Genomic DNA, 26,832 nt, shown 5'->3' with positions numbered 1-26,832 from the left:
CCTAGATACAGGCTCCTGAAATGGGATTTCAGCAAATACTGCAGTTTTGGCATGGAATTGGCAGGCTCAGTATAGAAGATAGAAGAAGCTTAATCCATTGAGATAAAGAATAATGAAAGTTTGCTAAAATACAGCTTGACTACAAAAAAGCCAGATATTCAGTGTTTTCTGCTTTTTTTCAATCACAATATTATTCCAAATTTGAAACAATGTAAATTTTCTGAAGTAGCCAGTAGTGGATCTGGCTTTTTATATTTAAAGTGAGTTTTACTAGATTGCTTGCTTGTGTTTTACCTAACTTTATAATCCATGCTGAAAAATCTAAATTTTAATTCTTGTCTACTTAGAAGTCCAAAATGCCTCTTTTCTTCATCTACTGCTCAATTACCTGATTAGTTTAGCATTCTAAACAAGTTCTTACAAGAGTTGTATCTTTTCAAAAGCAAGCAAGACTTGTCTCTGTGCTCAGAAAAGGTATAGTTACACAGCTCTATGGAATTATTTACAGCAGCACATGGTTCACCCCTCACTCTGTGGATAGTCATGATGCTGTGAAACTAGATGGAAGTCCATCGAATACATCTGAATGTTCCTATGACTCTGCAGTATCTTGCCCTCAGTGAAACCTGAGGGTTGTACACTCTTGTGAAGCCACTGACCAACATCACTACTTGGGAAAGCCAGAACTAGCGTCATCCTGAGCTGGGTCAGTAACTGCATCGCTATTCCCAGTGCTCTATGAATTACTACATCTAGCTCCTTGTAACACACCTATATGCATTTCAGTTCAACCACTGCTCTTTTGCACGTTTTTATCAGATTAAAGATTCAGTAGTTCATAAATCTAAGATAGAACAGGCAATAAAGGGGAAAAACTGCTTGTTAGAGGATACTACACTACCTGAAGTTACTTCCACACTGGCGGTGGCTGAATTAACCTACATTAACCTGAATAACACAATTAACCTGAATTAACACTAGCATTAACCTACCTGTCTGGAATATCTACGGAAGCCACAACGATCAGAATACATCTTTGGCCAGTACACTGGGAAGCGGAGGTTCCAAGTTTGTGGGACTCACTAAGAAGTCACATCCTTACATGTAAGCACATTGGCAAAGATTCCCGTCTTTGCGATCGTCGAGGTTTTTGAGATTTATTTTCAGTTAACCATCAGTTTATCATTCTACCCCAGCACAGGAACTCTGTGAGTCTCACCTAGCATGCCTGTCGTACTTCAACGGGTGTCAGAGCCTGTTGTTGAAAGCTAAGCTGAAAAACAATGTCAGCAATACAGGTTCTATACTTCAGCGCAGTAGTCAGAAGTTACCTGTAAGCATAAGAATAGGTAACATTTATTTTGTATAAGAGGGGAGATCAAACAGGTGGGTCTGTGCAACTATCAGACTTACGGCCCTGATTTCATTTACATTTAACTTCAGAAGCTACTGCAGAAGTACTTGTTGAAACATTACTGTTTGGTTTTGGTTAACATTAGAAAAGAGGGAAAATCCTCTATTGTGAAAAGTCCTTAAAAGTATTTCAACAAGCAGAGATGAACTACAATTTTAAAAGAATTCTGAAGGTGATTGGTTAAATCTTTTCTGGCCATGGGCAGGCCTCAGGTACTTTGCCAAAGCATTTCACAGGTTCCAGGTCTCACAATACTGAAGAGAAGATGGACAAAAAATAGCTAAATCCAAAAAAAGCACCTTCTATAAAATCCCACAATGGAGGTGAGGAGCAAACATTGCCTGTATTTCAGCACCTGCCAGTATGGTAGACTTGTAATAGAAACAATGTGGTTATTTGGAATAATGCCTTAGAAGACTAAAAGCCCTAACAACTTAGCAGAAAACAACGCTTTTTTTGAAATCCAGAATGTGCTGATTCTTAACCTTTGTAATACCAGCATATCAGGAAAAATTGCTGTAGCAACTATAAATTCATTCCAATGATACATATATTTTTACAGACATTCAGTGAATCTTAGGCTCTAAAAGCACATGTAATGTAAGTTATTTTGTACTTTTGCATATACTGCACTAATATAAATTAAATTTTAAGAAGGCACAGCTATGAACCTTTCCTTTCCATAGATCATGATTACCTACATTATTTACCTAGCTTTAGAAATGCTTATTTAATGTGTGCAATCAGATTGAAAGACAAAACTGAAGACTCAAAATATCAAAGCATTTAAATTATGTTTTTCCAGTTGAAATAAAGTTTACTCTTCACTTCTTCCACCAACATGCTTAAGTGACAAACTTTTATTAAGGGCAGCCATTTGTATTCAATATGAAATAGATTTCCAGATGTTCAGCATCCAAAAAGGCTAGAATTAATCTGTCTTAATTTCTAGTTTTTAATCCTGAAGCAAACTTTATATCAGTATGGAACCCAGTACAGAAAACATGACAGAATATCAAAAGCCATAATACCAGTAATACCTTTCCTAGTTTTTGGGTTATTTTTTTCCCATTGCTTTTACTCCTATCTTACAAGTATTTTTAAATTAGTATTTTTTTTTAAAAAAAGATAATTTCTCTTTTTATGATAAGCAGAAGGAAAATAATCTTTATGAAATACACCACTAATCTGTATGACGCTTATTGACAGTACATTCAGTTTACAACTGATTTCCAACATCACTGTTCTGCAAGTTTCAGTAATACATTTTTATAATCTGAAATTACAGAAACTTTTTATTTATTGTCTTCAGCACACACCACTAACTCATATCTCCTAATTTATTTATTTTAAAAGAGTTGTTTAAATTTGACAAAGGTTTAAATTTTTATCACTGTTGTTCAGTATACCCACAGGGATGCATTTAGGTAACACCCAGAGGCTTTCTGAAGAAAAATCATATCATGTTTTATGTAATATTGTACAAATGGTATGTCTTAAACCCTCCCACTAATCCTCACATTTTCTACAGACTGATTGGATAAGTAGTCTTTAAGCTTTTTTCATACTGAAAAAAAACCCAGGTCTTTTGGTGTCAGAACTTCCAGGATTAAACATTCTTTCCAGTTGTTGGCTCATGGCCTGAAGATCCTGCACTTTCAAATTTATCCCATTCTAGCTAGTTCAAAGATCAGAAAAATGAAGCCATCTTCTTTGGAGCCATAATCCATGACCCATGCTGTTAGATACTTAAGAACATCTCAAAAGCAAACTACCTTGTTTCAGCTCCCAGCAGGAGCTCAGCAGGACACTGGATCACATGACTCAAACCCTACCTAGTCAGGTGACTCAATAGCTAATCTGATTTGGTGACTATAAATCTTTAATCAGTACAGTCTAATACCATCACATTCCAGAACTGATGAGGAAGCAGCTTGGCGATGTAACAGCAAATGCTAATCAGATTATGAATTAGAACTGCCACTAGGATGCAGTTTTCCAGTTCTCTATCCCATACATAAACCCAGCAGAAAAATATTACTGAAAACTGATCAGGCAGACATGTGGTTTTGAAACAAAATACACTGATGTGTTTTATTCCAAAACAATAGCATTTTGCTCGTTGCCACAAAAGGACAAGAGCATACACTGAATCTTAAGGCACAATTAAAACATAGCAAAAACATTAATTTGAAATCAAGGAAAACAAAATATCTACCTCACTAACATTGTCCTGTTGAGAAACACTGCTCATACAGTATAGCCTCAGCTTGTGTTAACTGAAGATCCTAAGAGTTTACATCTGCATGCGGTAAACAAAGAGAGGCAATGACAGCCATGACAGGTGTGTTTCCTCTTATCAAGCAGAAAACATCTAAAGCACACTTTAAGAAGTGCTGCTATTTTGGGGACACTGGGATTTTCACCAAATCTGTAGGCTACAGCTTTTGAAGAGAAATGACAAACATACTTACAGATCAAATTCCAAGCATACCTTTTCCCAAATATTTTGATTGCTCACTCACCCATTGTATTTCCTCCTTTTTTTCCTTAAGGAATTCTCATCCAAAATCCTCTTAATCCATTTTAGAATCTGCATTTGACATTGGCAAGTAGTTGAATTGGATCAGCAAGTTTACAAGAAATGGGAAATAGAGATCTGTTCATACTAGAGTTAGGATTTGCAGTTACAATTGACATAAACATTTGATCAGGTCTACATAATATGCAAGCTGCGAGAAAGAAAAATTGATTATTCTACAGTTTAAGACATTCCGATCTAGACACAAATGCTTAAACTTCTCCATTTTACAATGCGCTGAGTACAACCATAGTCAGTTCCTGTGGCTCACATGACAAGAAATAAATTGCCAAGACATTTCCTGATCACTTGCAATTATCTCCATGTTCTTTAGTTTCTCTGCGTTTCAATTCCATCCCTAGAGCAGGAGTAACAGGATTTATCTACCTACTAATGTGTATTTGGGGATGAGAGTTTTTTTATACAGTAACATCTAGAATTACAATTTCTGCAGTCTTGCTTTCTGTCATACAACCCCTAGTGGGGCCTTTTACAATGGGTGGAAATTAATCTTTTGGAAAGTAGATATGTGATTATTAGCAAACCTTTAGTATCATTCAAAGACTGTGAAAAAGTTATTCCTGAAAATGAAACACCACTGACTAAAAAATAAAGACATTTACATAAAACTCGTTTCTTCTATATTTGTCTGAAGGGAAATGCAGGTAAAGTCAGATGCTGTAAGTGGTGTTCTCATAAGCACATATTCAGTTGTAAAGCTTTATTGTATTAAATAAAGTTTTTTTAAAAAATAAATTTTTAAAATAGCTTATTTCCACCTGATTTCTAAGTCGGTAGGACTTTAATTGTACCCATCATCTTAAAATGTGACAGGGGAAAAATAAACATCACAAAGAGAACTACTGCAATACTTTTTAACATTCAGTTCTTATACTGATGAACTATTTCTACTTCTCATATTTTTGTAATACCTGAAACAGTCTCTCCTGTTATAAGTTACACTGTAAGAGACAGTTTCTCTATATTTCAAAGGATGTCAGCTCACAAAATTCAACAAAAATGTCACTATTTAAAAATACATGAAATTCTGAAATAGCTGCAAGGATCAAAGTCAGCAATAGGTGGAAGGTTCAACTGACCCTTCCCCACTGTGCATATGCCCTTCTCCTTATTGCATCAACTCAGCAGTATGACACAAAATTAAACAATTAAGAAAGTCGATAGTTAGTTTCAAGTCAGATTAGTGAGCTGAATCAGCTCAAGAAAGGATATGATAAGCACCAGGGTTTGTTGCACTGAAAGTGGAGGGGGAAAAGGAAATGATACTTCCTCTTTTAGCAACATGGACCTATTGTAGCAGCTCAGGAGACATTGAGATTTCCAGTAAACTTGTACTTTATGCAAGAAATTCTAAAAATGATAGGACCAAGCACAATTATTCCCACTTGCAAAATACTTTCATTATATGGGCTCCAAAGTGAAAGAGGAAAAAAAAAGAATTATTCAGCCTCTAGTTTTAATTGCCCTGTAGGAAAATGAGGTAAGAAAAAGGAAAAAAGTATAAAACTCCCTGTCAGAGAAGTAGTAATGAGAAATGGAAGAAAAAAGGTCTCAGCCCTAGATGTATGTTTACACCTATTCTGTATAAAGTTAATGCAACCTATATTTGTATACATTATTTAAAAAACAAACAAGGAAATACACAAGCAAGTGTACTGCTTGGAACAGGGGAAAAAAACAATCACTGAGATAAAGCACACATAGGATATAATTTGATTCTTTTTCTGATAGGTAAGTCGTGACTTATCAAAGATATCCTCATTGGGTTACAAGCATTCCATAAAAAAGTTCTCTAATGGATATACTGCAATTTTTGATAGTGTTACACACATCTGCAAGCACTCATATCCAAAATATTTCGATATCTGGGCTCCTAAATGACAGTACAGTAAGAAATAGTAGAGCTGATATTTTGAAGGTACAGAACTCTAAGCTTCAGACTCCTCACTCAATTGTACAGAATTTACACCATAGCATCCCACTGACAATAACAGATTCTTGAACTCTTTTAAAAGAATTGTGAATTATGTTTCATGCCTTTATTTTGTTCGTCTTTCCAATTCCAGATATTCACAAAACATTACTCAGATCCTACAGAGATAACATTTCATTATTATATTTCTTGCCGTTTTTAAATGTTCTTTGATTTCTTCCTCTAAAGACAAATACTTCTAACTTTTACTGAACAATAATCTACATTTGAAATTGAATTATTCAATATTTTACAGTTTAGCAGCAAATATAAGACATTAATACAACCTCTTGATACTCATGATAAAGATCTTAAACTGTCCACTGCTTAACGTGTAAAGAAGCTTGGCCAGCAGCAAAATGAATGCAATCCCACCCGCTAGTAAGACTAAATACTGAAACTTCATGCTCCCAGCGCCCCCGGGAGAAGGGACGGGGGTTTCCCGGCCGGCGAGGCCGAGTCACCGGCACCGCACTACCCACCCCGGGGGGAGACGCAGCCGATGCCTGCCGCTCTCCGCCCCCTCAGCCCCGGCCGGAGCTCCGGGCCCCCCGCCGAAGCAACACCCCGCGCCCTCCGGCCCGGCCCAGCCCCGCCACACACACTCACCTGTCTGCTCGCTACCGGGCGCCCCAGCCCTTGCCCCGCCCGTTTAGCCCGGGACGTGCAAACAACGCAGCCTCCCATTGGATAGTTGGTGTCCCCTGCCGCTCTCCCATTGGTGGAGAGGAGAGGGCTCGATTCTTCCCGGCGTCCCCTTGCTGCTGTCAGCCGACAGCCAGCCGAGATGGCGGCAGCCTCAGCAGCCGGCGGGGCGGCGCGGGGGCGCGGGGCCACCAGCTTCCAGCGGAAGGCCGCGGCCGGCAGCCGCCTGGCCGCTGTGGCGGGCACTCGGCCTTCCGTTCGCCACGGGCAGCTGCTGCTCTCCAGCGGGCTCCCTTCCCTGGACTGTGTGCTAGGTTGGTGGGGAGCGGGAACCGGGACCCGGCTGCTGCCCCCCCCCCCCCCCCCCCTTGCCGCCCGGCGGCTCTCTCCTTTGCCAGGCCCTGCCTGTCATTTACCTTCCATGGCCCCGCAGCTGCTCCCGCAGGCTTTTCCTTTCTCCCCACAGCTCCCGGCATTGGGGGGAGGGGGGGAGGGGGGGGAGGAAGAGGAAGGGGCAACGCAGGATCCGTTTCCCGCCTTGAGCCCCCCCCGCCCCCGTGTGAGGAGGAGCGGGGCGGTACGGGCAGGTGCCTCTGCTTTGTAGCCTGCTTGCCGAGATTGCCGCTTACCGTTCATTTCAGTACGTTTAAGCAACCTTTCTAGAGTGGCAAGTTACTCTGTAAATTTCTTTAGTAACACATTCCGGTCATACTTCAAACTGTCACAGTAAAGGGTCTGAAGTTTTCTGTTTTGAAAAACGTTTGCTGAATTAACTCGTGCTTGAATGTGGTGTAGGTCTGGTTCTTCAGTCTGGCAATTTTTAGGATGCGTTTGACCACAGGACTGGACTCTCAGTGTGTCTTTTCTGCCTTGCTCACCACTGCTACATCATTATAAATGCCCCTTTAGATAAGTTACGCTGGTGTGACACTGTTCTTATTGTCTGTGAATCAGCTTTTGCTAACTGTCATACTAGATAGTTTTTGGACTGATCTGTTGTGACCATTGCTGTTATAATCTGTGGCATGAACTAGCACCATTTACTTGGATCGGGAACTAACTCATTTCACTGTTATAAAGAGCATGTGTTATCTGAATGCACTAGGGCCACATGATCCTTTTACTAAGTACTGATACAGTTGCAGTACATCTTCGGTGTACATAGATGGGACTACTTTTAGGTGAGGAAGGCTTGACTTTAGCTTTGTTCATTCATCCTTTGAAGAGTACATGGAATATAGGAATATACCACTTTACTTTCTAAGGATATTCTATATGACTAATGATAAATATAAAAGTGGTATCCATTTTATAAAGAAGCTTTTGCAGCCTGTGTATCTTAAGGAAATCACACTTTGGTATCTTTTGTGTGTGTGTCTGTCTAGTAGAGAACACTGTGCTTTCATCAGGTATTGGCATCCTTGTGGAGAAAGCTCTTCCTCCTTAAGAGAGAAGTATTTCATTGTGTGAGTGTAATTTGTGAAACCCTTTAATTGCATTAATATAAGATTTGCATTGAATATTCCAGTTCTTCTCCATATTCCCTTTTATAAACTGGATTTTGCATAGCGTGGGTCAGAACATGTAGACAGCTCCCATGGTGGCAGTCTCCTAAATGTCCAGCTACTTGCTAACATAATTAGTGGTTTGTTATGAAAACTGAGGACACTTCTTCCAGTAAACCCAGGATCCCTTCTAAAGTACCTTTTACTTATCTTTTAAATATTGAATAATTTCCTGATCTTAACAAGTTTTACACTTGAACATCAAGAAAGTTCTTCAGTCTTAGGAACAGCAACTTTTGAAAACACTTTTAAGATGCTTTTTGGGTTGTGGCATCTTTGAAAAACTGGAAGACTCTCTATTCGTATGTTAAATCTTTGGTAACCTCCTAGCCCTTAAATCAGTGATTTCTGGAGACTGAGTGGCCAGGCCAGGAAAGACTCATGCCAGACATGCTGTACGGTAGTAAAATTTCCTTTGATACCAGGTATTAGGCATTGTTGGAGACAGACTGCCCAGGTAGATGAACCTGTACAGAATCATTGATTTTGGAGGCTAGGGAGGGATCTCAGGAATTCATCTACTGCAACCTTAAAGCAGGCTCAGCGCTGAATTCAGAGTTGGCTGCTCAGGGCTTTGTCCAGTTGAGTTTTGAAAATCTCAATGGCAGAGATTTCACAGCCTCTCTGGACAACCTGGCCCAATACTTAATTGTCTTTGCAGGGAATTTTCTTTTTCCTTATATCCATGTAGAACTCCTCCTGTTTCAATTTATGCCTGTTGTTTCCTGTCCTCCTGCTGCCTACCTTATCAAAGAGCTCAACTGTCTTAGTAGCTTTTCTTGGGTACCACCAGGCTGCTGTTAGGTCTTCCTCTCTTCTCCAGGTTAAACAAGCCCAGTTCCTTCAGCCACTCCTCCTGGGCCATTTGCCCTGTCTTGGTTCCTCTCTGATGGACTCACTTAAGTTTATTTTTACTTCTTTCTTGTACTGAGGGGCCCAAAACTGGACGTTGTATTCTAGATGTGATCTAAGAAGTGCTGAGTAAAGGGGAGCAGTCACATCCCTTGACCAACTGACTGAGCTTCTGCTGATGCAGCCCACTATGCTGGTGACTGTAGAAGTATTGTACTTGATGTCCTTCTTGTCCTTTTTGTGTGTGTGTGGAAATGCTTCATAAATGTCTTGCAGAATGCTGTTTATGTGTTTCTTAAAGAACACTTTTTTTCTTTCATCTTGCCCACTAGCAGTTAAACAATTGACTGCACAAAATATTCTATTTTGTTGTCACCAGGGACTGAAGACAAACCTTTTTGCATAAATTCCCAATGGAACTTACTACAAACTGGTTTAGTCATAGCCATATTTTTTAATGGTCACTGGGGTGTCTTCTAGATCTCTCGCTTTGGGCTTGGATTGAAGTTTGCCTTGTCCAGAAGGGGCAACCCAGATACAGTATTAGCTTAGGAGTAAGTGTGAGTAAGGGAAAGCATGGTGTTGTCAGACACAGGTCTAATTAGAAACTTTTGAAGAGAGGAAAAGGCAGAGGATACATGAAGGAATTTCCTTTACCCTACAAATGCTTAACAAATGCTTTTCCTTTCAAAAAGAAGTGGTAGATAAGTGCTGAATTTCAAATGCTGTGTTACTGTTAAGGTGCTCTTTGCATCTCCAGGCTTTAAGTTCACGTTTACTTTCAAGGTTGGTAGACCATATGTGCCTGATCTGTGCTGAAGCAGTTCTCTCTAATGAGCTGTAACTGTTGTCTAATATAACCATCACATGCTTGGTACTGAATGTTTTGTTTTGAGCTGCTTGAAAAAAGGTCACAGATATGCTTTGAAAACAATGGGGATGCTTCTCAACTTGCAAACTTTGTTGTGTTTCAGTCCATAAGATCTTAAATCTCATTGCTGTAAGTAACAATACAGAAAGTTACGAGTCTTGCTTAGTTGTTTACATGTACTACTGCCTTAGATACGGTCACAGAAAAATTAAAATAGCAAAATTAGAAAGAATTATAAGTTCACAGCAGTTTTCTTAGGAAACTAAGATTCCTGCTACTTTTTCCTGTCATCTGGTTTTTGCTTAATTTACTATTATTGTTGCTCATTGTAATATGAATATGTAACCATGGTAACTGCAATAGTTTTACATTCCATCTAATAGAATACACTTGTTAAAACTGTTCACTACATTTGATAATGTAAAGCCAGTCCTCTGACCTGAGTTTGCCTTTGGCAACCAAGGTATGTGCAGATATATTGCAACTCTGGTTTGTAGGAGACAGGACAATTGATGATCTGAAAATATAGCTTGTGAGAATTTTGACTGCGCTGACATGCTGTTTAACAAACAAATTCACTCTTATGCAAGCAGTTCCAAAGCAGGAGGGACACTACTTCTGTGGTGGCTATAAGTGAGCATTTTATAAGCATTTTAAGTCTGTATTGCTATGAGGTAATACCTTACTTATGGCTGTTTTGATTATTTTTCTATGTCAAGCTGTGACTTGATAAAATCTCATAATTTTGGGTTATTTTTTAATATGTGCTGTGTAGAACATGTGCTAGTTTTAAGCCACTGTTGTAACCTGTGCATTCTGTCTCCCTGAACAATTGAGTGCAGTGAATATTGGAAGCATACTTTGTATCAACCATCTGTATGATTTCTGATTTTGGTCTTTTTTTTTCCTCCTTTCCCACATAGTACATCTTTTGGGTTCATTTACATTTATCTTGTGAACAAATAAAATCAAATGAGAATTAGTGGATTAGAACATGGGGATTTCATGATTGATCCTAATTTTCTGATAAACAGTACTTATAGTTGCATTTTTTTTCAAATATCTAGGAAATGCTTGATTACTTGGTAAGCTTGCAATAAATATTGAGGCATTCGTACATCTTGACTCAGGAGCAGAGCTTAAAAAATCTGATGTGTTGAACTACAACTACAAAATTAATAGCTGACTATACATTTCACTGTGATGCACTGCTCAAATTGTACAAGTACATCATAACATGATGACAAAGTGATTCTGTTGTGGTTTTAATTCAGGTGTTATTATGCAACAATATTAGCACTTTTTGGCCAATGGGAGAGAAATTTGCTTTTTCTCTTCCTTCTGGGTGTATATCAACATTACAAGTGCTGCAAACATTCTTAGTCCCACCAGCAGAGCAAAAGATTAAGAAGTTGATCCAATCCCTATTGGAATCAATTTCAAGTGAAGTTTAATGAGCTCTTAAATTGATAGACTGAATTATTCTGTTCACTAGAGTCCGTCTGTGCAGTCTAGAATTGACCTCTTTTATCAAGAGCATTGGATATTGTGCTGATGTAATTCAGTTTGCTTCTAACTTGCTTTCAAAGCAGTATGTAGTTGCAGAAGACATACTGCAGTTTCCTTCATGCAAAACTCTGGAATAGGCTAGTTACATACGGCCATCTGAACACTTCAAGGAATTTTTAGCTTTCCTGTCACAGTCTTATATGATTGTTCAACAAAATATTTGTGGTCTGATTTCAAGTTATTCCACTATTTTTGGTATTGGAATTCAGATTATAAACCAGTTTACTCTTCACCTAAAATGAAATATGAATTCTTCTTTCACTGTCTTTGTAAAAATTCCTTCTTGGGACAACCATTTAAACCACTGTTACATGATTATGCTTGCTGTCTCTTTGAGGAGGAAATAAAGCAGTCAGGATGGAAATTTATAGATTTTTTTTTTTTTTTTTCTGGTCCTCCACACTGTTGAGATCAATAGGATAAGAATGTATGAATGTATGTATCAAAACATATTGGGAGTATTCTATTCTGTCTATTCATTCAGTCATCTGTGATTGGAACATAAGCACTGATTGTAATTGTTTAAGCAAAAAGAAAGAAAAATAATAGTGGCCATGTATAAATCTGTCAAAATGTATTTTTATTTTTGAACAAATATTTCAATCAACTGCATTCATAGTATTGTTTTTATGTCCAAAACATACTATAAAAAAATTTAATAGTTGGGGTTTTTTCATATGTGTGTTATGATGATTATGATCTGTCAGTCCAGGTTTCACTGGGTGAAATCCTACCTGTCTTATTACCATGTCTGTTTTTGATAATAAGATAAAAAACAGTGAAGCCAAGATTTTGCCTCATTGACTTGGGTGGGAATTTGCTAGTGTCTTAATAGGTCACTTTACATACATGGTTCTTGGTACAAAGGAATATCACTTGGTCGTGATTGATACAGATTTAATTTGGAGACTGTTTACTCACTTCAGTCACAGAATCACAGAATCATCTAGGTTGGAAAAGACCTTGAAGATCATCCAGTCCAGCCATTAACCTCACACTGACAGTTCCCAACTATACCATATCGCTCAGCGCTATGTCGACCCCACTCTTAAACCCCTCCAGGGATGGGGACTCCACCACCTCCCTGGGCAGCCCATTCCAACGCCCAACAACCCCTTATGGAAAGAAATGCTTCCTAATATCCAGTCTAAACCTTCCCTGGTGCAACTTGAGGCCATTCCCTCTTGTCCTATCGCTTATTACTTGGTTAAAGAGACTCATCCCCAGTTCTCTGCAACCTTCTTTCAGGTAGCTGTAGAGGGCAGGTCCCCTCAGCCTCCTTTTCTCCAGACTAAACCCCCCCCAGTTCCCTCAGCCGCTGCCCATCAGACCTGTGCTCCAGACCCTGCACCAGCTTTGTTGCCCTTCTCTGGACACACTCGAGTCATTCAATGGCCTTTTTGGAGTGAGAGGCCCAAAACTGAACACAGTCATGGAGGTGTGGCCTCACCAGTGCCGAGTACAGGGGTAAGATCCCTTCCCTGTCCCTGCTGGCCACACTATTTCTGATGCAAGCCAGGATACCATTGGCCTTCTTGGCCACCTGGGCACACTGCTGGCTCCTGTTCACCTGTCTGTCAATCAACACCCCCAGGTCCCTCTCTGACTGTCAGCTCTCCAGCCACTCCTCCCCAAGCCTGTAGCGCTGCTGGGGGTTGTTGTGGCCCAAGTGCAGCACCCAGCATTTGGCCTTAGTGAAGCTCATACAGTTGGCCTTAGCCCATCTAAGTAAAATCGAGTCATCAAAGTAAAAATTCACTGGCTCAGACCATACATCATTGTAGTAGTACTTGAGCGTAGTTGCGTAGAGCTCTGCAGGATCTTTTTACCACAATGATGATAGTACAGTATATTGTGAAAGTAATTGTAATGTGTAATATATAATTACAAGTAATGTATAATTATTTCATAATAGAGAATTGTAGGAAGTATTGCAAAGGTAATTAAAATGTTGTTCACTTTTATATTTTTAAATTCCCCGTTATCACCTTTCTTTGACTTATAAACTAAGAAAACTTAATTGTTCTCTAACGTAGTATTAAAATGCAGCCTTACTTTATTCTTTTTGTTTTGTTTCCAGGTGGAGGCATAGCTGTTGGAACCCTTCTTCTTATTGGTTAGTATAGAAAATATAGATGCTTAAAGTCATATTCTGATGTGTTTTGTTCATTTTAATGTATTTATCAAATAACCTGTCTTTTCATTGTTTTTTAAACTCAGACTTTACTAAAGTATAGCTCTCTCGCTTTGGCTAGCCTTCAGAGTGAACTATTGTCTATTTCAAGAATTACTGTAGGTGGATCAAAACCTTACTTTTAGACAGGTTTGAGCCCTCAAGAATACCGCAGAATTCTGTTTGAAAGCAGGGCGTTTAGCAAATTTCAGGACTTTAAGGAAAATCTTCAAATTATTTAAGATTTTCTAAACTACTTGATATCCTGTAAGATTCAGACTGTTTATCATCACAACATTAGTATTTTTTAAAATTTGGCTTTTGGAGGAAGATGTGAAATACAGGATCTTTTAGTCTTTTGGTTGCCAGAATCAACTAAGAGAAAACTGATGGAAGCCTGCTTTCTGTCAGGATGTGGATGAGGCACACTGACATGATTAGATAGGTTACAACAGAATCCCTTTGCAAGACTATATTAAAACTGTCTGGTACTGTGTCTCCATTGCAGCTGAGGTACCCACCTTTCCTTTCTATTTAAAGTGTAGCAAAAGGGAGGAGGACTGTCGTACACATACATCTTGTCTTAAAAAAATGTTAAAACAGTGGATTACAGGAAGACAAATGCCAATAGATGTGAAATTGGTAGGTAAAATCTGGAAGATAAAAATAAAAAAGGTGTTATTACATATAAAAAGACCAGTTTCTCACTGCAGAAGATTGAAAGTCTAGTAAGGCACCATTTTGGCTAAATCCTGAGCTTTTGAATGCCTCATAGGTTGTTAAGGATCAGTGCAAAATTGTAAAATGGGAGTGTAGAGGCAAAATCTGAAAAACTCAGGTACAGAGTAAGATACAACTATCAAGACTTATCAAGAGTAATACAGATTTTTCTTACGTATTTCAGTAGTTATGAGAAGCCAAGAGGAGGGCTGGTTGGTTACCTGATGAAGTGGAAAAGCTAGTCATAGTTGATACTGAGAAGAGAAAGGGAAAAACTTTAAGAATTTTTGTATTAATCTTCACACAGAAGGGAGTGCTGAAATCTCATGATTGTCATAATTGAGAACAGTGACTAGATTCTGGCTTTGCCTAGGAAAAAAGCAGACTAGTATATGCCTAGATTTAGGTGGGTTCAAATAGACTGTGCCTGCAGAGCATTTTAAGAGGTTGCTGGTGAAGTGTTAAGACCATTAGTGTTTATGATTACTGGTAGAGGACAGTGAAGGAAAGAAAGAACTGGAAGATTAGAAAGCACAAATACAGTTTATATTTTTGAATGCTGTTGGAGGAGTCACTGAATTCCAGTTTTTTCCCCTTCTTAAATAAGTTATCCCAGACGGACTACCACCATCACTGATGGTCTCAGCCTTGAGCAGCAGTGGGTCCGTATTGGAGCTGGCTGGTATTGGCTCTGTTGGACATGGAGGAAGCTTCTAGAAGCTGTCACAGAAGCCACCCCTGTAGCGCCCCCACTAGTAAAACCTTGCCACACAAACCCAAGGATATAAGTAGCAGCCGGTATGTTGAATAATCTTTCTGTATGAAATAATGAACTTGTGGATAGAGGGTAAGCAGGACGTGCCATTTATCTTTAGTAATGCTTCTGATACTATTTCAAATGACGTTCTCATTGTCAAAGCTAGGAATTAAGTGGTGGAATACATCATAGGGTGTTGTGGATGTAAAAAAAAAAATCTCGGTCTCAGTGGAAAACTGCACAGCTCAATGGAAAAGAAAGCTGTTTGCATTACTTAGGGTAGTGGATACCAAGTCTGGCTGAGGAAGTCCTTGAGCTACAAATGGTGGGAGGCTGAGCAAGTGCTTGGGTGAAGCATCGCATTTGCTTGTTCAGTTCTTATTACCTCTTCCTAAGTATCTGCTTTTGGCTACTGTTGAGCATAGGGTTAGCTATCCACTTGACCTGACCTTAATGGCACCAGATGAAGCGAGTACAAAGGCAGTGAGCTTTGTGTTCTAATGAAAGAGATGACAAGACTCAATGATTTGAAAATGATAGGATTTTTACCTGATGTTTTTTTCCCCCTCCTCTGAGTGCATATCTGGCAATACTCAGTGGTGGGTTTTAATTTACTTATCCTCTATGTTGGTTGTTTATTTGTGGTCTGATATTAAATTTAGCTTCACAGGAACACAAAGGAGAATCTCTTTTTTAGATTTGAAAGCTATTTTTTTTTCCCAAATAAGACTTAGCATATATTATTTTGAAACATATAATTACATACAAAAAGTCTTAAAGTAAGAACTGTATTTATTCATGACTCATTAGTCTAAAAATTTTTAGACTAATTTTTAAAGTTGGTGCAGGTAGAATTGTAACTGCATTGTTAGAATATCTTGTCAGTATACAAAAAAAATCTGTCATGAGATTAGTCTAGGCAAGCTTAATATTATGCAGGATTGAAGCTGTCAGTGATAAACCTCCTAGGAAGATCTTTCTGCGTTCTACTCCAAGTGTTATAAAAAGGTTAAATTCTTCCCCCTTCCTTCAACATTCTCTAAGGCAAGAATAAATTGCATTACTTTTAGCTTAGCTCCCTTTGCAAATTAAATGCTCATCTTCATTATTTGACACATTATCTTGGTTAATTTAACCAAATAATAGTAGATTCAGGGTATTAAAATATTTATTTTAACTGTTGTGTTCTGAAGATGTAGTAATGGCACAGGTTACTTGATAAGACTGCAAAATATTGTTTGAAATATAAGTGCACAATTTTTAAACAATTCATAGTAAAAGAGCATCATGATTTTCAGTTGAGCTTTATTTTTTTTTTTATGGTGTTTTATTTATATGAGAACTAGAGAGTTGAAGCACATGGTAGTCTCATGCAAGATCCTAGCTACAAGAGGAACTTGAAACTTCCTGAGTTTTGTTCATATAGCAAGACTGTTTTGGATTTTAACTAGTACTTCAATTTCAAAAGATCTTACTGTACTGGCTTTATAAGAAGTGGTAAAACAAGCATTCTGAGACTGCGTGAAGTGAAATTTGAACACTATCAAAACAGTTTGTTCATCATGAATGTGAGACTACTTGTTTGTTTTTTCATCTTAAACTGCTCCAGAAGACTAGCTTTCTGGAAGAATCTCCCCTTCCAAAACAAACAAGTAGTATGGCTGTTGATTAAGCACACTCCTTTCCCCTCCTCCCCTCTCTGATGTACTTCAACCTGTTGTATATCTGTTTTGCCAGCCTCAGGAAGAGTTTCCATGAGGATGTTATTTTGGTTTTTAAATATAAGCCTTGTTTATGTAACACATTCTGCATAGTGAGATACAGCACACTCAAACAGGTCTGTCCTGGGTACCCTATAAGAACCTATTCTTACATGCCTTGCTCCAGTTTTGACAAGGTCATTGACGGCTAAATGTTTTAAAGATTATCAGTAGGAGGGTTTCTGTTGGTAGCTGAGGTCAATTATTAAAAGTTAAAGTTGTCTGGTTAAAAGCAGGTCTATACTTGTACATTCTAAGCCTTGAAGCAGTTTCAGCTACTTTAATTAGCTACTATTATTTCTGTTAGACATGCAATTTAACCTGACTGGTAAGAGCTCTCTTCAAATGTCAATATAATTGAATTTATCACCTTTTTAAAGTTGAAAAAGATAATCTCCAGAGAGGTACAAAACAGTGATTTGCTAAATATAATTCTACAAAATACAAGTTACCAGAATTCACCTTCCTGAAGTGTGGCCAAATGCCAAATATTGTAACTTATATGTTTGACAACTCCATTTTGGCATGTGCTAATTAAATGCAAGTGACACAAAGTATATCCCTGCAAGCTCGGTAAATGTGGACATTAGTAAAGTATCTTTTAAATGGAATTTCAGATTATTAAAATAATCACCTCTTATAACCTGCAGCAATTCAGAGAGATGTTTCATAGCTACAGAAAGACACACCTTAGGTCACAGTACCATACTGCAGAACTATCTGGTGAAAAAATGATCAATACTGATAGGCTATGACAGGCTTTTGGCAGCTTTAGGGCAACCTGTCTAGACTTTGTACAGAGAAAAAAGCTGTCTGTACATTACATTGTTGCAGTCTTATTTTTTCCTCTTATAGCTCTCCTCATTTTAAGCAATTATACTAAAAATTATCTCTGGATTTTTTCAAGGACCTTCATGCTGTTTAATATACTGATATTTAAAAGTCAGATATTGTAAATATGATCTATACATATTTGTTACCTGAGTAGTAGCTACAGACAGTCCATGCACAAAGGTGTTGAGAATGTCTGTTATGTGTTCAGTAGCATGTACAGTGTAGGGGTGAAAAGAGTCATAAATAGGAATTGATCTTTATCCTTAGTTTTCAACATGGTTATACATTGGAATTCATTGCACTGATACTGACAGTACTGCTTTTTCTTCATGACTATTTTAACCATGAAAGCATGGTATTGTGGAAAGAGACCAATGGATAATGATCACAATAAACTATTTTATTTATGTCCTTATCTGTAGGATCAGAAGAGGTTTTGTCCTGGAGACAATATGCATAACTTCTAGGTAAATAATCTCTTTTCCTTGTATAGTTTTACGCTTCACTAGTTACTCACCTGCTACTTAGCTGTAGAACAGTCTTTGTTCGAAAAGAATCAGAGAAAGCTGTGGACTGTTGTGTGACTTGCAGTGACTGGACCCAGAAAAGTCTGCAGCTGCAAGAGTCTTATTTGTTTATGTGCCTTATAAGCTAGAAGTAAAGTTCACAATGAAGGCTGCTGATGGGACAGCTCTTTAGTATGGAGGCTAAGAATAAAGATTTAGGCCAGGCTTAAGTCTTAAGTATTTGGCTGACTAAAATGCACTTAAGTGTTAGTTCCTACACATACAGAATGGAGGTAGTTCTTTTGGATGTGGGTGCAAGTTGGAAAAATAAAGATAACAGTTGAGAATTTATCCTCGCCATCAAAATAGTAAGTCCAAATGTTATCAGAAAACAAATATATTTCAAATTATTTCATTCAATTTATCTATGAAAGTAATCAGTGACCTACTGAAGTACCTGTGCTAAATGATTTGTTTGTTTATTTACAAGAAGAAAGCAGTACTCCTATGGTTTTGAATAGTAACGTAACTATTGAAGCCAGGGTACAATGGATGCTATCAGAAAAGCCCCATATGGGTGCACTTTAGATCTTTTGAATACCACAAAAGTTTAGTGACCTAGAAATGAATCAATAAAAAGCCATCCTCTATCTGACAAATTGAAGAACTGAGGGATTCTTACAGATGCATTGACTTTAACAATTCAAGATACACTGTTTGTAAAGGCTTTCTGAGACGCTTCTAATCCTTAGAGTACTGTAGCAGACTTTGAGATATTTTATATTTAGATCACTCTCCAACAGGTTATTTCCTATTTTTACTGTAAGTTTACTTTTATGAAAAATCAATGTAAGAAGACTAAAGGAAAGGCTAATGCTAAAATGATGTGTCCCTACACTGAATGAATGTAAATGTTTTTAATTTACTAAATTGAAAATTCCTTATTGTTTTGCAAAATATGTTTTGGAAGGGTATAGCAGTGTAAGAACCTCTCTAGTCCTGTTATATTACAAATAAGTTTATCATGCAAGAAAATGAATTATCATCTTGGATAGGTCAGTAAAAGTGTTGATATCCCTGTTCCCTGTTGCTTCACTTCTATAGTTTAACATTTCAGCATTTCAAATAAAATTTGAGTAAAAACTATTCTTAACTACTACAGCCTTATATCCTCTTAGTTTAGTTAAATAATCATCAACAGACAGTATGATTTCTTATATTTATCCATGGTTTATGGAGTTTCCGTGTTATGTTTGGCACAAAACTGAGCTTGTTGTTTATTTTCTAAGGAATAATTAATATAAAAAATGATGATCCAGAAAGATTCTCTGTATAGCTACATGCACATACACAAACCATGAAATACTTGGAGTAAATGAGATACTGGCTTGTACTCCATTTGTCAGTTAAGTCCTGTCCATGTGCAATACAACTCAGTGTTTCTGTACCTCAAATGATGGAGAAGGTAAACTTTAACTTGTAGATAAAAATTAAGAAATCAAGATTTTTGATTCACCAAGGATGACATAAACATTACAGCTGAGGATCCTTCCAGAGCACCCGACTAGTGTTCCTTTTCCTCTTTTGTTCAAAGGGAGAGAGGTCTAACGAAATTGTCTCCCTCCACTGACATCTGCTGCAGTGATGTGATTATATGGGAGGCTTGGTGGCTTCTTTCAGGTAGCTCAGACAATTAAAAAAAAATTAATAAGTAGATATCATGCTGTCACTTTGATTTCTAGGGGGCTTTGGTTCTTAAATTGAGAGCTTCATAGATGAAGATTAGCACATGGAAGTCAATATACTGTGAATAATATATTACCAATTATATTGCAGTAAGCAACCAAAGCATAACTAGAGAGCACCAACATAGAGGGGACAGGAGCTGTTATAAGGGAGAATTACTCTGCATATGGGTTTTATTTTGCTCTTGTTGAAGCAGTTTAAGATCTAAGCAGGCTCCAAAGACTATATTTACCAAATAGGACTGTAATACTTCTTCAGAACTTTAGATAGTGTCAGTTGTACTTTTTGCTTCTGCAGCTGTAGTGCTTCAGTTTTATCTGAATTGAGTCTTGTCTCCATCCTAGTCTCATACATGGATCTACATCCTCAGTCACAGCACAATGTATGGAGCTGAGTTACTAGGAAAACAGTTCTTCAGTAACACTATTAATGGCTTTTTAAGCATGCGAGAGTAAACGATATAAAATATTTAAGAGCTCCAAACTCTCAGGGAAACTGCAGTTTGTAATTCTGTAATGCTTTTGGAAATCAGTTTTGCTGAAATTGTAATAAGGAACCCAGCGCTGTCAACAGTAAGCTTTTGTCAGTACTGTACTTTGCACAATACTGATCTGTCCATATTTTTCACTAGACTGTTATTTTTAAAAAAGATAAATGTGTTATTGTAAGTACATTTGAAGGCTCATATGGCCTACTAGGCAGGTTAACAGGTAAATAAGGTTAATTACATTATTATGATCTGGGTTCTTAAACCCCCAGACTCTACAATAAGCTGGATATATCAATGGCTAGTACTAGTAGCAATAGTGTTGTAATTATTGTATTCCCTTTGGCTTATGTGAATGTCCAGTTTTATGTAATTTCCTATCTTAGCAACTGTGTTATGAAGCATTGTTCTCTATCTTGAAATGTTGCTTTAGAGTCACTTCTAGTTCATTTCTTGGGTTTAATGAAAGGGAAACTTTTAAGTAAATATTTCTCATTAATAACAAAGTAGGTAATCTTGATGCTATATCTTTAGGGTTTATTCTGAAGAAGAAAGAAGAAAGAAATGAAACAAATTTTCCAAATTTTAAGTGTATACATTTTACCTTACCAAAAAAAAAAAAAAAGTATCGCAAATACTAAATTTAAAAGTGAAATAAAAAATCAGGAAATAAATTCTGGTTTGGCCAAAATCCCATGGAGGATAAGCAGTATGTCTGGGAGAACTTTCTTCTTCAGTGATTTTGAAAACCTGTGGTTTGAATTTCTTTCTCTTGTTAATGTAAGCACTGAAAGTGTCAGTACTTGTGCATGATATTAGGAGTGTAGCAGTCAACAGGATTTTGCTGTGATTCGTTTCTTAAGTTTCCCCATTGCTATTAATGTTCTGTCTCCTTTATGGATATACATCTCCTATCTTTCTTTCCTCCCACTCTACTTCATTGGGCTTTTTTTTTCTCTTAAGCTCCAAAACATACTATTCTGGTACATATCAAAGTTATATTCTTTTTGTTTTTCTTCTTTAGTAATTTTTACAAGTTAGATATGAATGACAACTTTCTTATTTTCAGCCTTTTTGGTTTTGTGGTTTTTCTTTTAATATTTTCATAAGTGATTTATAATAGGGAGGAAATTGTTTCCAAGTCACTCAAAGAATGAATTAAGAGTCTTGCTGGTTCTGTATAAAGAAAATCTATCTCTGTGTATTTTTGTGCCACAACATCCCTGTGTATTATCTTCCAGCAGCCAGATTAACAGATGAAAAAGTGAAACTGTACGTTGCATTTAATTTTCTCCCAGACAAAATATTTCAGATATCTTTCTAAATAAATGTCAGAAATATGTTGTTTCAAAGGACATGCTCTAAAATTTTACCGGACAATTAATTGGGTAGTTATATTGTTAGGAATTTTTTTGCTAGCATTAACATTGCTATTGTTTATATTTCCTAAAAATAAAGAAAATCAGAGATGGTTCAAATTTCAATTATTATTTACTCATTCACTTCCCCCATGGTCTTGAGTCATGATAAGTTTTAATTGTATGAAGCTCATTAAGAATTTCTAATTCTAGTAATTTCTGATACTTAACTTCCAACAAAGAAGTTGAATATTAACCTTTTTGAAGACAGTGGGAGTTTGTATTTTTATTTCAGTAGGCTAGTATTCACAGTGTCTGTTAACAAGTATTGTCTCACTTCCTAAACTATGAGTTCATGTGTCTTTTGAATGTGTTCATGATTTTGCTGTGGTTAGCTTTCAGAAATAGTGTCAAAAATTATCTGTTTTTTTCAATATATCCATTTGTTTTGCCTATTTTTCTAGTTCTCACAGTGTTGAAAGAAATGCAGATGTAAAATGTCTCTACAAGAAATATCTTTATATAGCTTTAGCATGCCAAATATGATTAAATTTTGAAAGGCATCAATTAATAGTATTTTAAGCAAGGTTGATTAATATTTTAAGCATTAAGAATATAAATATTAACACAATTCTCCTAAATTAACAAAACCCCTTCCCATTAAACTGATTTCAGTAATCTTTGTCGATACTTATGGGAAACCTTGTTAGGAAGATAGCACTATTTCTGTATCCCATCCATATCTTAGTTCTCAATCATTCTATTTTTTTGGCTTGAAAAATTAGGAATACAATATTATCGAGCATTATTTTTAAAACTTTGGAATCATATTTTACCTGTTATCTCCATTGTACATTATATATTCTAGGAGGTAGACCAAAAGAGGGCTTTTATAGTGTTGTGAAAATCCAGGTGGGTGATTTATCTAACAAAAAAGAAAAAATTCCAACCGTTCTTGTTTTCACAGAGGAAGATAAATACGGTCTTTACTCCAATTTGTTGTTCAAGTATTTTCTCGCAGAGGGAGTTGTCTGTGGACATGAATTGTTTGTTGCATCTGCTAAAGAGCATCCTGACAACATCTTAAAGGTAAAGAAGCCTCATAGCTTTTGATGAGTAAAGCTGTAATGTCTTAATGAATTTAAATACATTTGAAAGTGTATATATTGTGTAGTAAGAAATTAATTAATCTTGATTCATAAGTACGTGTTGGGAAGTGCAGGAGTATTTAGACTAGACAGATTTGGGAATTAAATTTAGCTCACTAGCCTCCATCTACGGACAGTGGAGTAAGATCCTCCCAAGGCCAGATCAGGAGAGGAGCCTGCTTATTATTCATTTTAGTTATGGGTGAAAACCAGACAGACTAGCTGGCTTAGTTGAATGGTTTGAGTAAACCCAACTGTTTACAGTTTCCACCTGCCTATCAGGAGGAGTAGTTAAGCTGCTTCGAATATACTGTGATGAAAACAGTGTACTATTTGTATAGTTATTTACTGTAGAAAAGAACATCTTTTAACATCTTTATAACTTCCTTTATGTGTATGTTTTATTTTGTCTTTTTTCTACTAGGAAACATGGTCAGTTTTGGATCAGGTCATATATTCAGACTTCAGTGAGCTCCTAATCAAACACTGATAGTTTCCATTATAAGGAAATTATATAAGGGAAAAAGCCTGATCAACACTGCAAGAAAATGCTGAAGTGTGAGGATAATCTTACAAAATTTCATTAAATATTTTATGTTTTTTTAAGGCTGCTTTTTTCTAATTTCAAAATCAACGTATAATTTACTGATTACTTCTGCATCAGGTGAAGTCTGGCTATTTCTTTAAGAGTCTTGAGAGACTATTTCTGGACAAAATTATTACTTTTCTTTTTTCCTACCTGGTGATGGTAGATTCTATGCCTTATCTATTCAATATTACCTTCAGTATTCAAGAAAAAGTATATTCTTAATGAAATTTTATGATTGTGGTTATGAAAAATTTAATGATTTTTTTTAATGATCTTGAACCTAAGAGGGTTCATTTAGGGTTGAAATTTTTCTCATTTGTTGTGGTTTAAAATACAGCCTAAACAAATAGGTTAGAATTTGATTATGATAAGAACATGCTATATTTTAAAATAATATTTCTTTTTAAATAACTGATAATCAAGTAATTGACTCTTTGACTGTAGAATACATAATCATTGTGGTTGTTTCTCATCAAAATTAAATTATTAAAACGAATATTTTTATTACATTGCATTAAAATTTCTTAAAATGGAGTAGCTAACAGATTTTATTCTTCTTTCATTCACTTTTGAATCAATTTTTCATAGCATGGCATAATCTTCCTAGCTCCTGTTCTTTATGCTTTTGCAAGTTAATCAATAGACATTATTACATGCATCTGTCCTTCTTGTACCAGTTTGAGTTTGTGGTCAGTTAGTTCGATGTGACTTACTGAGCTCAGTTTTCTGATTTGGAGTAAGTTTTCCTTCTTACTTTTCAGGGGTAGACACTAGGTAATAATCCTGCATTCATCCATTGTAACTCCACAGTGGTGTTACTATAAGAGAACAACATTACTACGCAAAATTTCAGGCAAACATAATTTTGTCTTGTTTTCTTCCTCCATTTGTGTGTTTATCTATCCAAAAGTACTCTTGTACTTTTCTGCTCTTACCTTGATTATTCAACACTTCCTTTGCTTAACAGACAAGGCACAATAGAGTTGATTTCTCTGATTTGTATTGCTGTCTTGAAATTGCTTCAGTGAAGTAACCCTGTAATATTCTAGGCATCAATCTAGAAAATTGTGTACTTTCACACTTGGAAAGCTTAGGCACTTGTTGAAATGCTGATATGTGTTACCTAAAAAATATTATTGCCTCACCTGGAAATACTCAATCTAAGACTGGCATTGGCAGCAGTTAGGTCTCCAAATCACAGAAGCAGAGGAGTCTTCCCTACAACTGCCTCACTTGTCTTTTAAAAAAGAGGACCTTCAGGTGCTTCAAGAAGTCCTCTCCTGTCATAAAAATTAGCTGTTTGGAATTTGGATGTCTCTACGAAGTCAGGATTCTAATATAGCAGATCTGATTGTTGAATAACATTGCATTTTATTTAATGAGATTAGTAATTAATTTATTTTCAGTATCTGATTGGACTGCATTCTTTACTGGAAAGGTAACATACATATGGTACATATCAACCTGAATTACGTATTTTATGCATGGTTTTTATTTTATAAAATTCAAGTATGTATTCAATATATTCTGTAGCTAGTATTCTAATTAACTGATGTTTTACATAGAGGCACCTCATTAACTGCCTTATGTCCATATTGTGTGGTCAGTCAATTTATACATTCAGTTCTCTGCTGAGATGCCATAATTGCCCTATTCTAATTTTATGATGTGATTGGAAGTTTCTTGAACCTATAACCAAGACAAATATTGCTGGTAGTAGGAAGGGGAAAAGACATTCTTAGAGACCATAATTATCTTGAAATTGTGTATAACTAAAAGACAAGCAGAGGATAAAAAGCCCTGATCAGCTGCCTAAGATATATTATATTACCACCCACCAATTTATCCATCATCCTTTGAAAACATATTCATGCCTTTTGTAGTCAAAGCTCCTTCAGGAAATTGGCATTAAGATGTAATGCTGAAAAATTATACACCTCTGGTAAAACCTACAGAACTATATACATGCTGTTTTTCAGGAAGTATTTTAAACGTTTGAGAGCATTTCTGTTCAATCTGTATTCTTCAACAAAAGGCAACTTTTTGTTATAAGGGCATAAATACTGGGAATAGTATATAACATGAGAAATAGTATGGTATATTTCTGTGATCGATCATAAAATAAAACTGATTGCATTGGTAAATAGAAAACTAATTCAATAGTAAAATGACTAAAGGAAACATTATATCTTAACATTCCATTTTCAGTACCATACCTTATTAAGTTTAGACTACGAATTATGAAAGGCTGTTATGTGCTCAAGCTTAAAAACAAAGAGAAACTGATAAAGTAGATAGGGCTTTTTCTTGTATCTATTTCCTTAACTTCACTGTGTTTAGTGCTTTTTTTTCTTTTTTATAATTCAGCACTCTAAAGTTAATGTCAGCTATTTTGAAGTTGCATATAGTGTATGTGTTTGAGAATGGAACATACGTATTTGAGTATACAGTTATATTTATTACAGAGGAAATCTTAACTTAAACACTGTTATGCTTTTTGCAAGAAACAGCAAGCAAGGAGGTTGAATATTTCCTCGAACATCACTGTAGCCAAAATTAGGACAGGTTTTGCATCCATTCCAAGTTAGTTTGGGTACCGAACTGACTTCTGGAAGCCATAAAAATACAGTAACTATGTAACAGCTTGGTTCTTTATGCCTATTCTCCTTGTTAGTGCCAAAGTATGGTTCCAGTCTTAAAAAAAAAAAAAAAATCAGTGTCTGTGGTGGCCACATTTCTATTTTTCTTACTTTTCCTACTTCAGATTTCTCACTGAAATTCTAGAACTGCCTAAACTGCCTATATAAAAAATTCTTTGTCCTTTTTCCTAATTATTTTATCTAGACCTTGAAGGGGAACTGATTTAATGAGAACAAGTTTTAATGAGAAAAAATTGGATTATATTTGCCAGTTAGGAACTCATCTTGACAATAAAGAGTGCTCTGTGTTAAGTTGCTTTTACCGTGGAACCTGTGCAAAGTTTGTCTCAAGAGGAAGACTTGCTGGTCATTGCATGTGTTAGGAAATGGAAACCAGCATCCCCTGAAGCCCACCAATTTCCCTGTGGGACCTTGGCCAATGTTACCTCAATGACCATTCCACTGGGAACCTGGAAGCCTGAGGTGGAAGAGTGGGAGGTACAGAATTTCCTTCTAGAGCAGCATCTGTTCGTCTCCTGTGGAAAAGTTGACCGTTTTGTGCGATTACTGCATTTCTGTGGAATTTCTGTTTTCAAGCTGGAATTTTATTACAGGGTAGTTCTAG

General features: G+C 36.6%; 2 protein-coding genes across 15 annotated transcripts in view; one reads left to right on the top strand and one right to left on the bottom strand.

Annotated features, from left to right (window-relative positions):
- Nucleotides 1-6,642, bottom strand: part of IMMP1L (inner mitochondrial membrane peptidase subunit 1) — a 36,888-nt gene extending 30,246 nt beyond the window's left edge. For 2 of the 13 annotated variants that reach the window (XM_074842428.1, XM_074842430.1), the window contains exons 1-2: nt 6,598-6,632; nt 1,220-1,331 (exon numbers count right to left, since the gene is read on the bottom strand). The gene's annotated coding sequence lies outside the window, so the exon portion shown is untranslated. The other 11 variants (XM_074842425.1, XM_074842423.1, XM_074842434.1 and 8 more) reach the window with 11 other exon arrangements.
- A 115-nt stretch (nt 6,643-6,757) lies between these two features.
- ELP4 (elongator acetyltransferase complex subunit 4) overlaps nt 6,758-26,832 on the top strand; it is a 148,767-nt gene continuing 128,692 nt past the window's right edge. For both annotated transcript variants that reach the window (XM_074841999.1, XM_074842000.1), the window contains exons 1-3: nt 6,758-6,947; nt 13,571-13,606; nt 22,799-22,920. In XM_074841999.1, the coding sequence (XP_074698100.1) occupies nt 6,776-6,947; nt 13,571-13,606; nt 22,799-22,920 (330 nt within the window). In that variant the 5' untranslated portion in view covers nt 6,758-6,775. The remainder of the gene's footprint in view (nt 6,948-13,570; nt 13,607-22,798; nt 22,921-26,832) is intronic.

The sequence above is a fragment of the Strix aluco genome, chromosome 16, assembly GCF_031877795.1.
Source record: "Strix aluco isolate bStrAlu1 chromosome 16, bStrAlu1.hap1, whole genome shotgun sequence".
Classification (NCBI taxonomy): Eukaryota; Metazoa; Chordata; class Aves; order Strigiformes; family Strigidae; genus Strix; species Strix aluco.
The sequence above is the reverse complement of the archived record's forward strand: the minus strand, read 5'-3'. Positions and strand labels throughout refer to the sequence as shown.